The 19,582-nt window shown below is 54.4% G+C and overlaps 7 protein-coding genes across 7 annotated transcripts; 1 reads left to right on the top strand and 6 right to left on the bottom strand.

Moving 5' to 3' along the window:
* Positions 1-18: 18 nt before the first annotated feature.
* On the bottom strand, positions 19-1,323 carry A1O3_06029 (undecaprenyl diphosphate synthase; the record flags this gene model as incomplete). The annotated part of the gene is made up of 2 exons (XM_007736149.1): positions 19-1,020; positions 1,102-1,323. The coding sequence occupies 2 exons, from the start codon at positions 1,321-1,323 to the stop codon at positions 19-21; spliced, it is 1,224 nt and encodes a 407-aa protein (XP_007734339.1).
* A 394-nt stretch (positions 1,324-1,717) lies between these two features.
* Positions 1,718-3,757, bottom strand: A1O3_06028 (uncharacterized protein; the record flags this gene model as incomplete). Its single annotated transcript, XM_007736148.1, has 1 exon — positions 1,718-3,757. The coding sequence occupies one exon, from the start codon at positions 3,755-3,757 to the stop codon at positions 1,718-1,720; it is 2,040 nt and encodes a 679-aa protein (XP_007734338.1).
* Positions 3,758-5,112: 1,355 nt separating this feature from the next.
* On the top strand, positions 5,113-5,887 carry A1O3_06027 (uncharacterized protein; the record flags this gene model as incomplete). Its single annotated transcript, XM_007736147.1, has 2 exons — positions 5,113-5,331; positions 5,384-5,887. 2 exons carry the CDS (start codon positions 5,113-5,115, stop codon positions 5,885-5,887), a joined length of 723 nt encoding a protein of 240 aa, XP_007734337.1.
* A 775-nt stretch (positions 5,888-6,662) lies between these two features.
* Positions 6,663-9,626, bottom strand: A1O3_06026 (uncharacterized protein; the record flags this gene model as incomplete). The annotated part of the gene is made up of 1 exon (XM_007736146.1): positions 6,663-9,626. The coding sequence occupies one exon, from the start codon at positions 9,624-9,626 to the stop codon at positions 6,663-6,665; it is 2,964 nt and encodes a 987-aa protein (XP_007734336.1).
* Positions 9,627-11,109: 1,483 nt separating this feature from the next.
* Positions 11,110-13,582, bottom strand: A1O3_06025 (acetyltransferase; the record flags this gene model as incomplete). The annotated part of the gene is made up of 2 exons (XM_007736145.1): positions 11,110-13,266; positions 13,313-13,582. The coding sequence occupies 2 exons, from the start codon at positions 13,580-13,582 to the stop codon at positions 11,110-11,112; spliced, it is 2,427 nt and encodes an 808-aa protein (XP_007734335.1).
* Positions 13,583-15,251: 1,669 nt separating this feature from the next.
* A1O3_06024 (uncharacterized protein) lies at positions 15,252-16,412 on the bottom strand (the record flags this gene model as incomplete). Its single annotated transcript, XM_007736144.1, has 2 exons — positions 15,252-15,864; positions 15,919-16,412. The coding sequence occupies 2 exons, from the start codon at positions 16,410-16,412 to the stop codon at positions 15,252-15,254; spliced, it is 1,107 nt and encodes a 368-aa protein (XP_007734334.1).
* A 1,042-nt stretch (positions 16,413-17,454) lies between these two features.
* Positions 17,455-19,323, bottom strand: A1O3_06023 (uncharacterized protein; the record flags this gene model as incomplete). Its single annotated transcript, XM_007736143.1, has 1 exon — positions 17,455-19,323. The coding sequence occupies one exon, from the start codon at positions 19,321-19,323 to the stop codon at positions 17,455-17,457; it is 1,869 nt and encodes a 622-aa protein (XP_007734333.1).
* Positions 19,324-19,582: the final 259 nt, after the last annotated feature.

Here is a 19,582-nt window from a genome sequence, read left to right as displayed (position 1 = left end):
CCCGAGTTTCTTAGTTTCTTAATCGTGCTCCGACTTCTCGGCTTTCCTCGTCCGCCACTGCCATTCCCACAAGACGGGCAAGAAACTCCACAGATCAAAGTCGGGCCACAGAACATCTAGAAAGACAATCTGCGTGTCCTGGTGGCACTGCCACAGCAAGAAATCCGAGAGTCGACTCACTCCGCTGGTGCGGACCAGCAGGTCGACGGGCGGGTCGCCGGCGTTGTACATGTGCGAACTGAGAGTGTCGGGAGTGATCAGCTCGGGGGAGGGATAGGTTGAGTTTGGGCTTGGATTTTTCACTTGTCCATGCTCCCGAGAGGCTTTGGAGGCTGGCGTAGGTGAAGTCTGGTTCTTGTGGTGAGGAAGCTGCTTTTCGCCCGACGACGTCGACGTCGGTTCGGAAGGAGAGGTGGTGGTGTCGGAATAGCCGTCAGGCTGGAGAGTGGTGGAGGTGGACATGGATGAGAGGTCTTGTTCGCTTGCGTCTTGCGAATAAGATGAGAGAGAGGTTGTGCTTGATGAGGGTGAGTGTAATTCGGGCGCGTGTAGAAAGGTGGAATCCGAATCCGTGCTGGTGTGCTGGCTGAATTGATGGGACCGGATGGTATGTGCGATCCGCTCTTCTTTGAAAGGCCTGGTCCGCTCCTTGTCTGCCACATCGCGAGGGATTGGTCGACTGAACTCGTCCACTGTATCTCGGATGGCCGAAGTGATCTCTTCGCGGCTGGTGTACGGGAAGCACACGTTCAGCACACAGTTGCCGTTCCCTGATGTCATTTTGACCGCCTGATCGACCACCTCCAGCACGTCGGGCTTGATCAGTTCCCTCTGGCCTAGAATCCGGATTCGGGCGCCGTAGCGGTCGAGCAGGTCGCCGTGCTCGACCAGTTGTCTCAGTTTGATCTTGGCCATGTCCATCAGAGCGTCCACCTCGTATTTGGACCGTTTGAAGTTTTCGATGCTGAACGCGTAGATTGTCACATGGGTCACGCCCGACTTGTAGCATACTTCGAGGATCTGGTTCAGCCACCGGTCAGCGCATGGTTCCCCAGGTCCGTCCGTGTCTAGGCTGGTGGTGTGGTGTGGTGTCAAACTTACTTTGGCCAGTGCTTCAAATCCCAAATTGTGTCCTTCTACAGTCTCAATCCTGTTCTTCTTCGCAAACCGTCGGTTCCCATCCATCACGAAGGCGACATGCTTGGGAACGGGACCCTGCCGTAGGGCGCCGATGAGCAGTTCTCGCAGTTGACTCAGCACCCATTCTGCCGGCGGAGAGGACCAGAGCCACTTCCGAAGATGCGAAATGTGTCTGGAACTCATGGCGACGACCGATGACCGACGCAGGCATTCAACAGCTTCTGGTTCCGGTCAGACTAATATATGCTGCCTAGAGGTCCTGCGCCTGTTATATTGCAGCCTTACCAGATATAGCCTAGCGTTTTATACCCCGATACCTCCAGGAGCGTCACTGAGAAGTCACTGAGAGCCTCGCCTTCACCTATCCAGTTAGGTGCCAGTCTTAGAGCGGAGGTACATAGTAATTATCACACTGATTTATGCTATATTTAAACAGAGAGACAACTTATAAAGCTTGCGTCATCAAGTTTGTGCAAGTTGCAGCCGGGTGAAATAGAGCCCTCCTGGACAAGCGGGTTTGTTTGCTAACAGTGCACGATTGAAGGGACCAGCCAACCCCCTTCAACCCACATCAGTCTCACCGTTCACTTGCTCGAGCATTTTCACTCTCTCCCCGACGTCCGCCTGCTGCCGGAGGGAGTAAGACATCCGGAAGTTTGATGCCTACAACCCCTTTAGGCCCGATCTCTTTCTCCTTCTTCGGCGGCGGACTGTTTTCTCGAGGAGAATTCCCGTTGCTGCTGTCATCATTTTCGCGCAGTTCCACTTCAAGACGTTTGAGTTTTTCTCCTCGCAGAATCTTGTTGATGTCTTCTCGGTCAAGCGTTTCGAATTCAAGGAGGGCGTCCTTCAGAGCTTCCAGCTCTTTGCGCTTTTCTTTGACGATTCGGTCGGCTCTTTGTCTACCTGCCTCAACAATGTCTCGAACCTCACGTTCAATTTCCATTTTGGTTTCACTGGACAGATTGTTGTAGTCCGACGCCAGATCCACATTTCCCAGCTTGCCTGAATAGCCACACTGAGTGACCAGATGATATGCCGTCCGTGTGGCGCTCTGGACATCGTGGGCGATCCCGCTGGTCACCTTGTTGGGGCCGAAGATCAATTCTTCCGCCGCCCGACCACCCATGGCAACATCAATCTGAGCAAGAAATTGGTCGTAACCCATGCTGACGGCGTCCATTTCTGGCAAGAAATGAGTCACACCAAGAGCACGGCCACGCGGGATGATCGTCATCTTGTACAGTTGACTGCTGGAGGGGGTAAACAGGTTGACCAAAGCGTGGCCTGCCTCGTGATAAGCCGTTTGGATCTTGTCCTTTTCACGAATCATTCGGGATTTGGCCTCGGCGCCCATCAGGATCTTGTCCTTGGCCCACTCGAAGTTTTGAGCGTTGATTTTCTTGTACTTCAGGCGGGAGGCGTGAACAGCAGCTTGATTGCACAGGTTCTCGAGATCTGCGCCGGACATGCCACTTGTCGCTCGGGCAAGGTTGGTGGCGTCTACGTCAGCAGAGACTGGCATGTTTCTCATGTGATGCTTCAAGATCTCAATGCGACCTCGGACGTCAGGCAAAGGAACGTCGATGTGGCGGTCGAACCGACCAGGGCGAGTGAGTGCTTTATCGAGGGATTCGGGGTAGTTGGTCGCGGCGATCAGAATTACGCCAGTACTGGGGCTGAATCCGTCCAGCTCGGTCAGCAACTGGTTAAGTGTCTGCTTGGCATATGCGGGATCTCGAGCGTTTCTCTTGCCACCCACAGCGTCCAGTTCATCGATGAAGATGATGGCAGGGGCCTTGTTTCGCGCCTGGGAGAAAAGCTCACGGACTCGCTTCGCACCCACGCCGACATAGAGCTCGTCGAACTCCGAACCAGACATGTAGAACACGGGAACACCGGCCTCACCAGCAACTGCTCGAGCAAGCATAGTCTTACCAGTTCCCGGTGGACCAACGAGAAGGACACCTTTGGGCAGCTTGCCACCTAGTTGGTTAAACTTGTCGGGATTCTTCAAGAACTCCACAAGTTCCTGTAGTTCCTCTTTGGCTTCATCACAACCGTGGACATCACTGAACCGCACAGTCTGATGTTGGGGCTGAACTTCATTGTTCTGTCCAACCCGCGTGCGAAGACTGCCCGACATCTCGACGACCATGGTGAGGATGACCAGGAGAAAATAGCCAGCAAGACCGACCCAGAGGAACATCTTGACCCATTTGAGAATTGTAGTACCCCATGACTCTTCCACCACAACATATAGAGGTGCTTCTCTTGCGCCTGTGCCGGATTTATTGCTGGGCATGACTAGCGAGCCACCGTAGTTTTGTCCTGCAACTGCTTGGCCCACGGCCCGAAGGGTGTGTGGGGGCAGGCCGTCGCCCTGGTTTGCAGACACACTTACGTTCGAAGCACCCGGAGCGGGCACGGAGCCAACCATTTGAAGAGCCTTGAGGTACGCGGTATCCGTTGCTGCGTTACTGGCATATCGACCAGACTGATATCTCTCGATCACAATCTTGGGTAGATTGGCTCGCAGAAGAGCAGAATAAAAGGCGCTTTGTGCGGTCGCACTCGCAGGATTGTTGTTTGCGGTTCGTTCGGCGTGGGCCAACATGTTTTGATTCGAAGCCTGAAATGAATTCGAGAAGGCTCGACGTTGGAGTCCTTGGCCTACGTTTCCTCCTCTCCGCGGGGAGCCGAACAGAAGGTGGCGCATTGAAGGCTGAAATCGGGATTGTTTGACCGTGGCCGTACTTGACATCACCCGCATTGTTGCTATTCCCGGTGCGGTGGTTGAGAAAGACCGCTGCGCTGACAGCATAGAGATCTGTGATGCTAGACTGCTGCTACGAAGGCTGCCAGACAGCCATGGGAGCGGCTGGCGCGGACGGGAATGCGGCGGGGTGGAGCGCAGGTTCTCGATCGGTACTGTTGCGAGGAACTCTGGTAGTCTTGTCATCGATGAAACCTGGAAAAGCGTTAGGTCGTTTGTTTCTCCAACGGGGTGATATCACACACGTATGGCCCTTCCACACTCTTGCTGGCTGTCGATTGCGTTTGGCGGGCAGCCTGCGTATCTACCTCGGCAGGTCGCCGCGCAGCGCGGTTGCGGCGCAGCGCTTTCAATGGCGATGTGAACAGGGAGGGAAGCGTAGTCCAGACATCTGGGCCGAGTATGGACAGGCTCTGTAGAGACATATGAATCAGCGGAGGTTGAGCTCGTACTGTACGTTGAATACGTACAGGAAGCTGGGCGAGCGGAGCCTGTAAGGCCATCTTGTCAGTGGTGTGGGCGGCAGCGGCCGCGACGAACAAGTGATTCTATCAGTAAAGTGATCGCGAGAAGCAAGAAACAAAGAAGAGGAAGAAATGGCTGCCTTCTTGCCACGCCACAAGACGTTGACACTGTAGACGGTGGCCGATGACAGTCAGAAGGTGGGCGGCAGAGATGGAAGAGGTTCGGAGACTCTCGTTCTTACACATCGTCGCCACCGGATCCAGTCACGTGGCATCGTTCAAGGGCAGGGCATCACATGATCAGCCACTTATCTTCCACTGTTTACCTAGCACCTACTGTACTCCGTACCCAGCTGGTATCGGCGCGGTGTATCATTAAGACTACCACCCTCTCTCTACCTGGCCTGGTCCTCTCCTGTCCGCCCTCACTACTGATCGGCCTTACGAAATCCAACGCGCCGCGTGTCGTGTTTCCTGTCTACTCAGCACCAACTATCTCACTGTTGTTGCTTGCTGAAAGCTGCCCAACGACTTTTGTGATCGGCCTCTACCTATGTCAACAAATCCATACCTCCAGAGATACTACTGAGAACAATCAAGAGGTGGAGCTCTGCAGACACAGAGACAACGAAGCAGGGTTGGAAACATCAAAGTTCTCATGTCGAACGGGATGTTCATGTCTGGCGCCGGGCTGTAGTACAGCCCGGAATCGAATTTCTCTCACCTGTACACATGGATCCCTCGGAATTTGACGATAAGTTCTGGACTGGGAAATGCCTTTCGGCGCAGTTGATGGAGGACGAGCCTTTCCAGTCACCGGAGGTAGATCCGTTGCTGAGGCATTTCAGAGACTTTGAGCAGAAGTTTGAATGCTTGAAATATTTAGGGGAAGGTAAACAAGGAATTGTTCTATCGGCCCATATCAACAGCGTTCAATACGCCATCAAAGTGGTGATTTCTAAGCGCGCTCTTAACCTCAGTGAGATCTCTAATCCCGTCACAGTTCTACCCTTTTACCATTCTCCCGGATTCACGGCTCAATCCCGAAGAGCAGCATCTTTATTTCAATCCATTTAGCTGTGAATGTCGAGCGTTCGCCCGTTTACAAGACATGAACGAAGACGGCACGTTTGCGGTCAAGTGCTACGGGTGGGTAAAGCTGTCAAGCTCCCAGGTCAATGACATCCGTGCCCTCTGCAAAGAGAAGGATTTTATCCCATGGGCATTAGTCAAGGAACTGGTCAGCACAGCTGCTCATCCAAATCAACTCACTAAAATGATCGAGAATATAGACATTGCAGAACAGTGTAATCTGTTCATCCCAGACGTCCAACCTTCCAACTATGGCGCAGGAAAGTTCTTGGACCTTGGAGCAGCGAAAGTACTGCCATATCATCCGGTCTACTGGCCTGGCTACTGTTTCACTCAATCCTTTACCGATCATCGCAACCGGCTGCGGAAGTGGACGGTCAACGAAAGTAAGTTTATTGACAAATACGAAGATTAATCAGCGGTAGAAAAGATGTTGTTTACTTCTCGGTCCTCTACTACACTGTAACATTAACCCTGTTGGCGACAAGTAGATCTGTCTGATTCTTTAACGCTTTTTCTTTCGTTATGACTTATGACACTTCCTAGCTCTTATATTATATTAGGTACCTACTAGATACTGTACACCACCAATACAATACACAACAACACCAATGACCTTGAGGTACCTAGGTACTTCCAAGCCGTCACCGTCACTGTTGTCGAGGGTGCCTGAGTCGTCGTCGTCGTCATTGTCGTGGTCGTGGTCGTGGTCGTGGTCGTGGTCGTGGTCGTGGTCGTGGTCGTGGTCGTGGTCGTGGTCGCTGTTGTTGTTGTTGTTGTTGCCGTTACGTTACGAGCCTGAGGCATTCCTTTGGTCACCACCTGCATGCTAGTGCTAGTACCCTTTAAGGTATGTAGTATGTAATAAGCTAAGCTTAGTATCCAGTATCCAGTGTTGACGCGATAGTCGGTCGAAAAACTACAATAGATTAGGTACTGATCAAGGGATCAGGCTGCGTTTTGACGGATCTACGTAGTCATCACTCTAATCAGCCTGCTTGGTGGCCTGCTGTATCCTAAGTACCAGGCCAAATTGATGATACAGTGCAAGCCCATATTAGTGGTGTGGTGGTTAAAAGTATTCTAGCGGAAACTTGGAGCAATTTTGATATCAATGATAATACTGATTTCGGTCGAGTTTACAACTTGATGCATACCTATAGGTACATAGGACGGGGACGGCGCCACACTCAAGGCCCAGAAAAGAATCGGCTGGCCTCGATAATCTCGGCATCTCCGTTGGCAAAATCCCACCCGACGATCCGACTGTCCTGTGAGCATGATACTATCCGTCTCGTGTCGAACTGAAGCTTGAAAACTCGAGATCCCGGAGTATGCGGCTGTGGCTGCTGGCCTTGAGTGTGGCCCGCTTGCTGATGTTGCTGCTGCGGCTGCTGCTGCTGTTGCTGAACACCTTGTCCTTGAGGATGGGCCTGGGAATTATGAGGTGGAAGCGCATTTTGTTGATGCTGTGGAAGGGTATGAGCATGAGCATGAGCATGAGCATGATTATGAGCATGGGTATGAGTATGAGCCTGATGGTTGTTGGTATTCGATACACCAGGGCCGGCCGCCTGATGTTGATGGTGCGGTTGCTGTGATGCGCTTTGTGCTCGAGCCTGTTGCCCTCCGGCTTGAGCCAAAGCTTGCTGCACGGCTTGGTTCACAGCAGCCTGCGTGTGAGCCACGACAGCTTGGGTCAACGCTTGTGAGCCACCGGCGGCCGTCAAACTCGAAGTGAAGTTCTGCGTCGTGAGATTGGAAGGGTTGTTCGGAGCATTGCCAGGGGCATTTAGGACTCGGTTGATGCCCATGACATTGGAGATACCGGCCCCGAGACTCGCAATAGAGGTGCCTACAGTTTGCTGGACAATCTGTGATGCAGACATGATTGCCGGGTGAGCAGCTCCTGCAGGGCCGTGGCTGGTGGCGTTGAGATTGGCTTGACCTGCTTGACCTGCTTGAGCAACTGAAGCCGTGACGGGGTGATTCGACGCCGGCTGGGAAACATTCTGAGCAGCGGCTTGTTGATTTGGACGCTGTCTTGCTCGGCCAGCCATCTCTCGAGTAACGGGCTCGTGGCGCAACACGTGCCCAATGTACCAGTCGCCACCAGCGTTCTTCCGCCAGATGATGATGGATTCATCATAAGACCCAGACACGATCCGCCCCCATTTACTGCCGCCCCCTCCAGGTGGCAGTTTGGCACCCAATGCAAGTCGCGACGACCCATAGTCACCATTCCGGACGTCGCGATTGTATTTTCGGTTTTCGACGATCAAGCCACTGTCCAAATCTTCCAGGTACTTTCTCTCGGCTTCTCTGGCTTCATAATCGTACACTTCCTCGGCCCCAGGCATATCGCCGAATCCAGCCTGCACAGTGCGGACAAGATTGGTATGTCCTTTCAGCTCAGCAACCTCTGCGCTGGAGTAGGGGTCATAGATCCTGACAGTGTTGTCACTGCTGCCACTAACAATCCGCTTACTATCGAATTGTACGCATGCTATGCCTTTTTGGTGCCCTTGTAATGTTTTCAAGACTCTCCCGTCCCTGGTACTCCACACTTTGATCAGTCTGTCGCCGGACGCAGAAACGATCAGATCACCGTTGATCTGGATCGCGTTGACGGCAGCACTGTGACCTACTAGGGTCAACAGGAGCATATATGGTTTCAGGGCTCGGACAGTGCCATTGGCCATTCTTGCTTCCAAGAGCGAGGGTTCAATATCACTGGTGTCGACGATATAGGTCGGCACGCGTGCCGTACTGTTTCGGCTGATCTTAGGATAGTCCCGATCCGTAGCAACCAGAGGTCGGCGGTTCCATATTTTGATTCGTCGATCCTTGGAGCAAGTGATGAGATATCGACTGTCAAATCGCAGATTAAGCACTGACTCCTCGTGGGCGGACGGGATTTCGTAGATCTTCTTTCCCGTGGAAAAGCGCCAGATGATCACGCTGGAATCACTGCTGCCCGAGATGATGATATCTTCGTCTGGGGTGGGATCGAATTGCAAACACAGGACAGACTGGGAGTGGCCAACAAGCGGCTTTCCGCGTAACCGTCGGGTGTCAAGATCCCAGACTCGCAAGGTCTTGTCACGACTGCCGCTCACCAACCATTTTCCAAAAAACTGGATCGTGTACACACATTCTCGGTGAGCTTCGCTTGGATAAAAAGGGTGAGGAAGTTGGAACGTCGTATATCGGCCCTTAATCCAATTCTGCTCCAGCTTCTGGCGCTGTTTGTACAGATGGTGCCAGTTGAGACGTTCTCCGCCATGGGAATCTGGTATCGCCAACCGTGACTTGAAAGGAGGATCGCGAGTGTGTACAGGCTGTCTTCTCCGCTTGTCCTGTCCGTCTGTCAACTCCGAAGAGCTGTAATCCATCTCATCGCTGGAGTCCTGGCTCTGCCTTTTGTTCGGGCGCAGGAGCGAATGGTGGGCGGGACTCGGAGCATCTTGCATCTCTTGATCGTCCGAGTCCGATTGCATGTCCGTATCTGCCTCGATGACACTATGTTGTTCACGCCACTGAGCCACATCGGCCGACATTTTGCGGCCTCTGGAATCCATCCAGCCCGAAGTGGCGCGCTTCTTCGGTTGACGCTGGCCAAAAGGTTGGCCTCGGTAACCCTTTTTGTACACGGCTCGGCCCCCGGACGCATGGATGTTGTCAAACTGCCTGATCTCAGCCATATTGAGACCCCAGCCCTGGCCCTTGTAGAGGTCTTGCCACAGCTTGGAATCCATGACCCGTGCCCGCCAGGTCCGTGATGCAAGCGAGGCTGTGACCAAGGTATGGGCATCCAAGTGGGAAAAGATCTCGGAGGTGATCTCGGGCGGCAACTTTTCCAACGGATCCATGTATAGCAAAGGAGTCAACCGGTCCACTACTGCCGCGATCTTGGAGGTTCGAAGCGTGCGCAAGACCTCGTAGGCAATATCTGCCCGCGTGTCTTCGTTCTGAGCCATGACCCATTCTTGAAACTGCGCGGCCGTGGCAGCGAACCCATTGCGCCCATTTTCTTCCTGACTGGACGTGTCTTCTGAAAAGCCTTCATCGAGGCGGAAGGGAGTCTGGGTGGAGGACGAGGGAGGACAAGACGGACGTTTGGAATGGGTGTGGGAGCGGCCAAAGCGCTCCATGGCGACGGTGGCACGGCTGCAGAGCCTCGTGTTAATTGATGTAGAGAGGGCCGATCTTGCTCTGTTTCATAGGAGAGCGGCCCGACAGGATGTGAGCACTGGCAGAGTGGTGGAACGGTGGAAGAGTAACGCGGGATGAGTGCTTCGGGGATCAACAATGTCGTGATCAAGCCCAGGCTGAATGTTGCAAACGGGCATTGAGGAGCGTTGCTACCTAGTAAGTGGATATTGACAATACAATCAAGAGGAGGGTAAGTTACAAGTTGAAGCAAGAAGGCCAGCCTTGTGCAACAGGCAGAAAAATGGGTGGAAGAGGGAAGCGTGGCCCCGGCAGGCTGAATTGTTGTTTGGGTTGTTGGTGCTGGGGTTGGCACCGTCAGCCGTTGGCAGATGCATTTCCAAGATTCCAGATGCCAGTGTTAGGTCAGTGTGTTAGTCAGTGGCGTCTCGAATCGCATCCCACTGCAACTAGGGGCCAGGTGCCAGGTGCTAGGCAGTAGGAAGGGTGCCACCTAGCTGCTAGGGTTTACAATCGGCCCAACGGTGCTTATTCCTCCCCGAACCACGCTGCAAGCGAGTGTAGCACTCCCCAGAAATTTCCAAGCTGGCCAACACAACATGCTGGTATGATTCTGTACTACACTGCACAAGGTATGTCATCTGGGATTCTACCTTTCCCTCCACGCGACCGCACGATAGACGATAGGCGAGCAACTCGTCCCGCTTGTTTCACCTGCGCTGACGTTAACGGCTGTAACGCCTCCTTACGTAGCCTGCAGGCTGCTCCCAGGGAGACCCTCCTAAGTCACCGACTCCCCTAGAACCCCTGCCTACCACTGACGCCACCCCCAGCGCCTGTTCTGCCTGGTCACCGCCTCACTCTCCTGTGCGTCGGCGTTCCCGCATGTCGATCACTGCTATGGATACAACAGCGCCTCTATCAAAGAGCGATTTCTAAGTCCTAGGTAGTAATGTTGATGTTGATGCTGCCGTCGCCATTGCCACTATCTGGCGCCCGGTAAGCACATTTATCCTCCTTCCTTTTCACACAGTTCTAAAAATTGGGCTTACATACTCGTAACTGAGCTCCGATACCCCAGTAAATGCCAGGCCAGGCACTTATGCAGGGTAGAGTTGCTGCGTTCCTTCAAAACCAGGATCCTTCCTGCCTGACTGACCCTTCCTGCCTGGCTGCGGGCACCGGGAGGGCCTTAGGAGCCTCCTGAACCTTAGGCTCTAAGGCCCCTAAGCCCGTAAGCCCCTACGCCTAACCTTGGGCCTTAGCCCTGGTCGCACAGAAATCCGAGCCTGGTCTCATCAAGCATTGTTTATTGTCAACACCATCAATGCCACACTTCGGTGAAACAGACTTCGTTTCCAACAAGGCTGATGATATTTGTACGTATATGGGATGGGTATGTCTTCCAGGATTTATCATAACTCATTCATCATGACCCCTCTAGTTCACCAAGAATCATCCCCATCACCGATCTTTCTTGGGTTCCTCATCTTCCGTCGGGGGCGTCACCTGTCCCTCTGAAGCCATATCCCAGCTACTCTCGGTCCCAGTCTCCACGCCTTCACTCTCGCGTTTGCGACCTCTCTCACGCATTGCGCCTCGGATCCGCTTGCTGACCTCGTCAAGGCTCGTGACGCTCGGCCCGTCATTCAAGGCCTTGAGTGGCTTCAGACCAGAACTAAGCGCTCCTCCCGCTGAACTGCTCCGGCTCCGGCTCCGGCTTTTGGGTGTCGTAGGTCTGGATGCAAAGAATCCGAATCCACCGATATTACCAAAGGATTCATTCGATGGTAGGAAGCCGAAGGATTTCGCCGACTCTGCGGTATCGTCGAAGCCGCCAGATGTTGGCGTTGGCGGCTCGACCGAATCGGCCAATCTCGGTTCCTCGGGCATCTTTTTATACTTGGATTGATAGGCGCCTTCCCTGAAAGGATCTGCCACGATTCTCTTTGCATCAAAGTCAGGGAAGATGTCTGGGCCGAGGGTATTGATGACCTCCGTCACCTTTGCAGACAATCTTTCCCGCCGGTGTCGAAGTTGGACGATGCGGCTGGATGAACGAGGATTCAACGCGACAAACAGCGGAGGCAGGGATTTGACGATGTCCATGCCAATCTCGCCGATCCGTAGCGCCGCGAAAGTGACGCCAATACACAAGATAAAGAAGAGAATGGCGAAGAGCCAGATTGGAAGGAAGTCGGGTACGTATGTCCGGGCAACCATCCACCAGGGCACGCGGTGGGTGTAGTAGCTGCCGCGTCGATTGTAAGTCAACCAAAACGAGACGATGACGGTATAATATATGTACAGGGCCGGGGCGAAGGCCATGGCGACGAGCAGCTTCCATGTCGCGATCACGTCGCGGCCTTCAAGTTTCACCGTCGAAGCTGCGAGCGCCTCGCGAGACTTCTTGGCTGAAATGACTTTGGTGGTGACAAAGACGGGCCAGAACATGGCCAGGCCCGGCAGAGTGCCCATACCCAAGATCAAAAGCTGGCCGAGGCGGTAGATCAGCGTGCCGAGAATGTACCACCGAGGCCGTTTTGCTGGATTGCCCCATTCGAGTTGATGATCTCTAATTCCAAGGGCTCGAAGCTGGCGATTATAATCGAGGACATCCTGTTTCAGCTCCACCACTCGTGGGTCATCCTTGTACTTCGTATAGCCTTTGACAAGGCGCCTGTTGAGCTCCACCACCAATGGCAAGGGCAACTTCTTTCCAGTAGGATTGTACAATCTCCTGGCAGCCTGAACCAACATCAGAGTGTCGTAGTCAGGACATGATTGCGTCACGGCAACTAGGCCTTGATAGACTGTCTCCAGGAGTGAGCCGACGGCGTTCCTTCGGTCCCCGGCCTTGTATGCTTCGACTTGGTCGGGATGGACCTCGATCGGATGGCCAAATTCGATCACCGCCCTCGACCGAAACTTGTGGGCGTGGAAGTAATTCATACCAATGGGGATGATCTTAACACCGCACCCTGGATAGTTGGCCTCCGCCCCGAGTGCCATGATGGCCACGCCTGCTTTCAGCGGCAGCAGATCCGGTCTGTCATGACTGCCCCCTTCAGGAAAGATGCCAATGCAGCCTCCGGCCTCCAGCTCCTCGAAGACTGCGTTGTAAACTTTTGTCTGGTCAACGTATGGTGCAACCTTGAAAGAGCAGCCGCGTTGTTCCGAATGTTTCTGTTCGGATGTGCCTGCAGCCGCCGTGCCAGGATCGCTGGGGCCGGTGCTAGTCAGGCACTCTAATGCTTCGGGCGATTTAAAAGGCTTCTTGAGGCGAATCTCCGTAGGAGAGAGGATCTCGGCGATGTCGGTGCTGGGTGTTTGCCCCCTATTCTTGGGCAGGACGATCAAGCCACCCACTTCGAAATCGGCATTTTTAAAGTCCGTGTCGATGCCACGGATCAGAGTGGGATCATTCTCTGGATCCGGAAGATAGATCTTGCCCTTTGCGGGCTTGACCTTGTCGAGAGCTCTGCCAACGGAAATGGCGCCTGATGCGGCCGACATAAACCCAATGAACATCCGCTTTGTAGACTTTTCTGCAATCAAATATGAGATCCGTCTATTGGCCTCGGTTTTGAGGATCCTCATCAAGATCAAGGAATCAATGAACTGCGACGTTAGTGGCCCGCATGCCCAAGGGAGCCGTGTTACATACCTGATTTGCATGTGGCGCTGCCACGAGAATGACCGGGCCCTTCTTAGGGACCTTCCAGGCTCCTCGAGGGTGTACTTCTCGAAAAAAGAGGTCTATCAACACCGACAACGCCCACAGGACCAAATCGTAGAGCCATGGTATCTGACGTTGATTGCCCTTCTTCTTGCTCCGCCGCGGCAGCTTGGAAATGAGTGATTTGTCTGCACTACCTCCTTGTGATTTCTCTGAACTACCTCCTTGTGATTTCTCTGAACTACCTCCTTGTGCCATTGATGCTCGTCAATGGGGGAGCGTAGGACAGACTGGGGGTTTTCAGGTGGCCCGTGCCGGAGGATCGAGGAAGCAGGCGCATAAAGAGGAGGTGAGAGTTCCAAGCGCAAACCGGAGGGCACGGCACGGCGTAGACAGGCAACAGACTGGAAGATCGGAGAATTCGAGGATCGAGAGACAATGTTTCCCAACAACGGCCGGTTTCGGAAGGATGTGAGGGGCAGTCAGGCGAGCTGGTAGAAAAGTTTTCGACAGGGACAGCAAAACGCGGTTGGGTGTTGTAGGTATCTAGGTACCTAGGTAGGTAGGTAGGTAGGTGTACGGAGTACGGATATGGAGCAGGTGTAGGCTCCCGGCCCAACGTTGAGAAGCCAGAAGCCGGAGAAAGAAAGCTGGGGTGGGGTTGACTGGAAGTTGACCGTGGACGAAGCAACACAGCCCGCAGCCACGGTAGCAGCCAGGCGCCACTCGCCATCAGCCACAGACAGAGCCACCACCACCACCACCACTCTCTCTATAACTGCGCGACTGGCGATTTACTATCCCGTAGGCACCTACTATTAAGTGCTGCAGGTACCTTACTGTACTCCCTACTTGCATTTTCGTTGAGGCCATGTAAAGTACACTGTACAGCATAGTACGGGTACCTTGTTAGTTCAAACAGCTGTACGGAGTACTTTAGGTACGCAGAACAAGAGGATCATGAAAAAGTGGCCAGTGAGGAAGAAGACCAGCCCAGCCACTGGAGAGGTCTTAGATAGTTCTTCGCCGCCTGGATGGCCACCACTTTCGTCTTGCATAGTTCTTCGCCGCATGACTGGCCACCACTTTCGTCTTGCGCAATGGACATGACTCCGTAAGCAGCTTCAACGCCGCGGCGGAGTAAATGACTTGAGAAACTCATTGTTCTTGATGGTGGAAGGACGACTGAGGAGGGATTGGAAGAATAGGGATTGCAGAGTACAGAGTACGTACCTAGGTAGTATACCTTAGGTACTTTAGGCACCTACTCCAGAGTCGATCGCCTGTGGCTCTCTTAGTTCTGCTTCTTGTCCGCCTGGGAATGGGTCAAGGGGTCAAAGGATTACCCCCTAAGTGCCCCTAGGTGCCCCCTAACCCTCAATCTCTCTGCTGGGATCTCGGTGCACGCGCTCGGAAGCTGGTCTGGACTGCCAGTATGCAGTATGTTCCCTCTACTATCCAGCCCAAGGGAGAAGAAGGGAGAAGGGAGAAGGCGAGCCTTAGCCCATCCTGTTCATGTCTAGGTGGTACTCGTATACAATACAAAAGAAGATCGTGGTGCTTCGGACTTGGACAGTATCACGTATCAAATTGGTAGCTAGCTAGCTAAAAGAAGGTATCACATCACAGGTAGCTAAAAGAAGGCATCACATAATAGGGGGCTAAAAGAAGGTGTCGCATCACAACTCCCTGAGTTGAATGTCTTGTTTGCCTTTGCCATTCGCAGGGGCATTTCCATTGGCAGGGGCATTTCCATTGGCAGGGGCATTTCCATTCGCAGGGGCATTTCCATTTCCATTCCCATGGATCCATCGCTATTCCTTGTTCCTTATTCCTTATTCCTTCTTTCACGCTGGCAACCGCCTTTGCCATTCAGACTTCAGACCCCCCGTGCCTCTGTGGTTGAGTGAGGCTCTCGGAACAAGGCCTACTCGCCTGCGTCTGGGTTGTTGGCTGCGAGTAGGTCGTTGTTCAGGATCGAGTCGAGATGAAGCAAGTGATTGCGGCCATAGTCGTCGTCACAGATGGGCTGGTGCGGGGGACTAATGGGCAAACGACTGGTGAAGCCGACGCTGAGCAACAAGCCGGTGACTCTGCAGGTGTTGATGGTCGTGAGAGTCTCATTCGTCAGGGGGCCGACTTCCTGTTGGAAGGTCGACCAGAAGACAGCTTGCATATCGTCATAGTCGTGATATCTGACAAAGCCGACTTGGGGCCGCTGCCTCGCCGTCAGCGCTTCGAGGCAATGCAGGTTCATGCCGAACGGATAGATGTCGGCCTCGGCCCAGTCGATCACGCCGGTAAGCCGGCATGTTTCTTCATGGACAATGAGATTGTTGATGCGTAGGTCGGGGTGCAGAAACACCATCGGCAGGGAGAAGATGGCATCCAAGGACTCAATGCAATGCTCGATGACCTTTTGAAACCGAGTCGGGAGCGCCTCCTGCAAAAGACGTAGCTCCTTGAGATGGGTCTGCTTCATCTCCTCGCGATAGGCTGGTTCGACTGCCTGGGGCTTTTTCCACGACGCGGCAAGAAAGCTATAGATATTCAGCACTGTTTCTGCTGCCCGAGTCAAACGATGGGCGACCTACCGTGCCATGTCTTCGAGCAAATTCTGGCGCCATTTGGACGCCTGGCCTGAGTTGTAGGGTTTGCCATAGCACAGGAAAAAGTTGAACAGAGTCACCCCCGGGATACGCTGGATCAAGTACACGTGGAGCGGTTCTTTCCCCTCCTTCTTCTCCCCGAGCACTCCACGGAACCAGACGTCGGGCGCCATGTCCCCGTAGACGTCTTTGGCCAGGTCAGAAGTCTCCAGCTTGAGGCGGGCTGGCTCGAGCCGGAACTGGACGATGTATTCGAGGTGTGGTCCTGCGTTGACCGTGTAGCTGCACACACCCTGCATGTTGATCGGTTCAACCCGGCCACCAGTGAGCTCTCTTGCTCGGGCATCGCAGGCGGAACGGGTGGTTGAAGCCTTGGTGAAGAAGTGGGCGATATCTTCATCTAGATTGTATACTAGATTCCGGGGCGCTGGAGTCTCGGCCGCTGGCCGGTCGGCTGGAAAGGGAGTTGCAGTTGCCATGCTGTTGATGGAGGAGAAGAGTGCATGATGGGAATGGGAGAATCAGGGAGGGGCATCACGGCCTGAAATATTGTGATCGACTGCGGCACGCTGGCCATTTCTCGAGCCTTCGACGGCAAGGAAAGGTTATCGAAGCACCCTCGTCCTGCCAGCTGCCAGTTGCCAGCCCTCTGTCTCTCCAGGACCAGGGTTGGTGTGCAGTTAAGGTGAGCCTCGCTTAACGCGAGAGTCTTGGGCCCGGTCGAACCGGGTGCGTCTAACGGGAAAAGGAATCAGATGGTCGCTGAGCATCTTGCCATCTTGCCCCCTTAGCCTCGTTTTGCCCGCTCTGCACCAATGACAGCGAGTGGCGTGCAAGGTACTTCTGGTTGGGCGGGTGTGAATCCACCTGCGATGCCTCATTTCCAGCTATTGGCCGAACTCGCGCTTCGGATGGCATTCGATTGGCGCACAGGGGCCCCGACATCCAGCCATGAATTCAGAAAGTTGAGACAAGAACCGAGAATGAGGAGCGAGCAGGTCCTGGTCTGCACTGACACGGCCGCTCATCCCCCCGAGCTGACCACGCGATCCACTGCCAGATAGGGGATTCGAGCATATGCAAGGAGCTGCTGCACTGTTTCGCTAGTTCGAGTCGTTCCAACTACCAAGGATGGTCTGATTTCACCGCCCATCAACGCCCTTGCATCGGACTGAAGTCATGGGACGGCTCTAGACCGTTTCGGGGACGCCCTCTACCGTGCGCCGTGCGATGCGTGCCGTCTAATTCGCGTTGGAGTGGGTTCTCTGGTGAGATCGAATTTTGGTTACTCTGCCATGGACAAGTATAGGAGTTCAGGCCCATGGGAATCTCGCCAGGCAGCCGGCCCAGCGCCCGACTCGAAGGCTTGGGCCTCGCTCCTGTCTGGAACCCGTTTTAGGACGGAGCTGAACCAGACAACAGCAAAGGATGGACGAATGTCATCCAGTCCTCTGCCGCCGATGACCAAGCTCGTTGCATGGAGCTACAGCACAGAGCTGCAGCCCCCCACCGTCCAGGCACTCAAACGACCAGGATGTCGAACACTTCGCCACCGTCAATGCTGAATCCTTCCTCCTGTCCCATCCACTGCACCAATTCTCCATGCATGATCCCATGCACATACGCTTCCCCGACGTACCTCGAAGCTTTCCCATCATGAGTGGGCCGCAACACCAATGGCATCGGCATCCCCATGGCGAGGACCAGGACATCGCCCTCCTGTGCAAAGTCCGGAACCGTGGCCAGGTATGAATTCTCGGTGAATGCAACCCGGCGTCCCTGCTGCGCCAGAGCAACCGCTTGCATGTAGGCATCAGCTTGCGGAAAGAGCGGACCCAACTCCTCCTCTACGACGATGGCCAGACCGCTACACGCCTCGGGCGGCTTCCACAACCGGCAGAATGCCTCGTATCCCCTCCAGTCTAGCCGGTCACTGGAATCAGCCGTCAGGGTTCGCCGAATCACATCCTCCAGGCCTTCTTGGGTGGGGTAGCCTCTGTCACGAAAGTATGCTTCGGCTTTGCAATGCAAGAAGGAGTGCAAACGTGTGCAGGCCAGGAACAAATCAGCGCCGTGCCTCGTCCCAGGCCTCTCAGAGAAGTAGGCAACATCGTCGCGGAAGGAGAATGTGCAGGGCTCGAAGACCTCGTGGATGACGTCAACAACTGCGCCCCGGACGAGCAAGTTCTTGGAACCGTCCTTGACTTGTCGGATGCAGGGGATAGACTCGCCACTACTGCGGTAGCTTACATGGTCGGGGAAAGGATGGCGAAGATATTGGGACAAGTCCGGCACCCAGGAGGGCAGACACTGTCGCTGGTGGCCGGCCTGTCGCAGCATCTCGATTGCCGAGGGCTGCTGCCTCAGCGAGAACTGGGCAAGGGCAAAGTAGACATCGTCCGCGCTGTTGGACGGCGAGTAGTCGGGCCGGAGGACATCCAAGATCTCTTTGTCGTGCACAAGGCTCATAAAGGCATACACTTTGTCCCGCGGGTCAGTGGCTTCGGCGCTGCGACCACAGCCCAAGACTCGATATAGGGGCATAGCCTCCTGTGCGGCCAACGCACCTCTCAGCGTGCGGATGGAGTTGAGGTGCAGCTGGGCGCGCTGGGTGGATCGACAGCTGGACTCTACGTATTGGCTCAGGCCTGCAGAGTCCAACAAGCTCGACCTGACATGCTGGAGGGTGGCTGGGACGCAGTCAATCAGGTCTTGGATCGGCAGATCCGTGTTCCCATACCAGAACCGGACGTTTTTGTTCAACGCGACCTCGGACATGACCCAGGCTCGAGCGAACCACGGGCTGCGCAGAAGAGTGGCCAGGGCAGAAGCAGTGCCCGCAAGCTGCGACGCTGAATCGACCTTGTTGTCTTGTTGTGTCTTTGCTTTGCCTCCCCGTTGCAAGCCCTCCTTCAAGGCCAGCATTGTCTGATCCCCTCGATTGGCGGGTGCATCTCCAAGATATGCGATTACTTCCGTGGCGGAAGAATAAATGTCTTGTATCAGCCGTAACTGAGAATTGCGCTCGGGAATGTTGCTCTGGTCAATACAAAGCGCATCTACCCACATCCAGGAGTTCTCAACAGGGAGGGCGCCTAATGCTGCTCTCAGGCTTGCAGTGACGGGCAGGGATTTCCCGCCGCAGATGATCACATGAGTGCGTTCCGGCGTTTCCCAAACGTACGATAAGGCAAGGTAAGGGGGAGCCGTCGCCAAGGAAAAGGTCTCTATCACCATCGAAAGAGGCGTGTAGCGGTGGTCCAAGGGCGGGCCGGCGACATCAGGCTGAATATGGTCCGGTCGAGGCCCTACTGCCATGCGTGCGAGACGAATCTCACGTTGGTCGATATTGAGAGGCGTGTAGCGATAACCTTCATCGTGGAGAGCCATCTTTCATACGGTCAACCCACAGGAGGCAGAGAGCAGAAGGCATGCACAATTCGCCCAACTGAGGTTGCTTTCCACATCTTCGACGAGATCAGAAGCAACACCCAAAGACCAGATAGTCTAAATAGCATTGACACAGTCTGGCCGTAGCTGCCTGCAGCGCAAAACCAGGTCGCTGCTGTAAGCTGGAGGTCGTGTTCGCCATGCGGGATATGCGCCAGCATCTGGGGTTGCGAGGTGTTGCGTGGGATGCGGAGAGAAC

Source organism: Capronia epimyces (assembly GCF_000585565.1).
Source record: "Capronia epimyces CBS 606.96 chromosome Unknown aczIQ-supercont1.5, whole genome shotgun sequence".
NCBI classification, from domain to species: domain Eukaryota; kingdom Fungi; phylum Ascomycota; class Eurotiomycetes; order Chaetothyriales; family Herpotrichiellaceae; genus Capronia; species Capronia epimyces.
The sequence above is the reverse complement of the archived record's forward strand: the minus strand, read 5'-3'. Positions and strand labels throughout refer to the sequence as shown.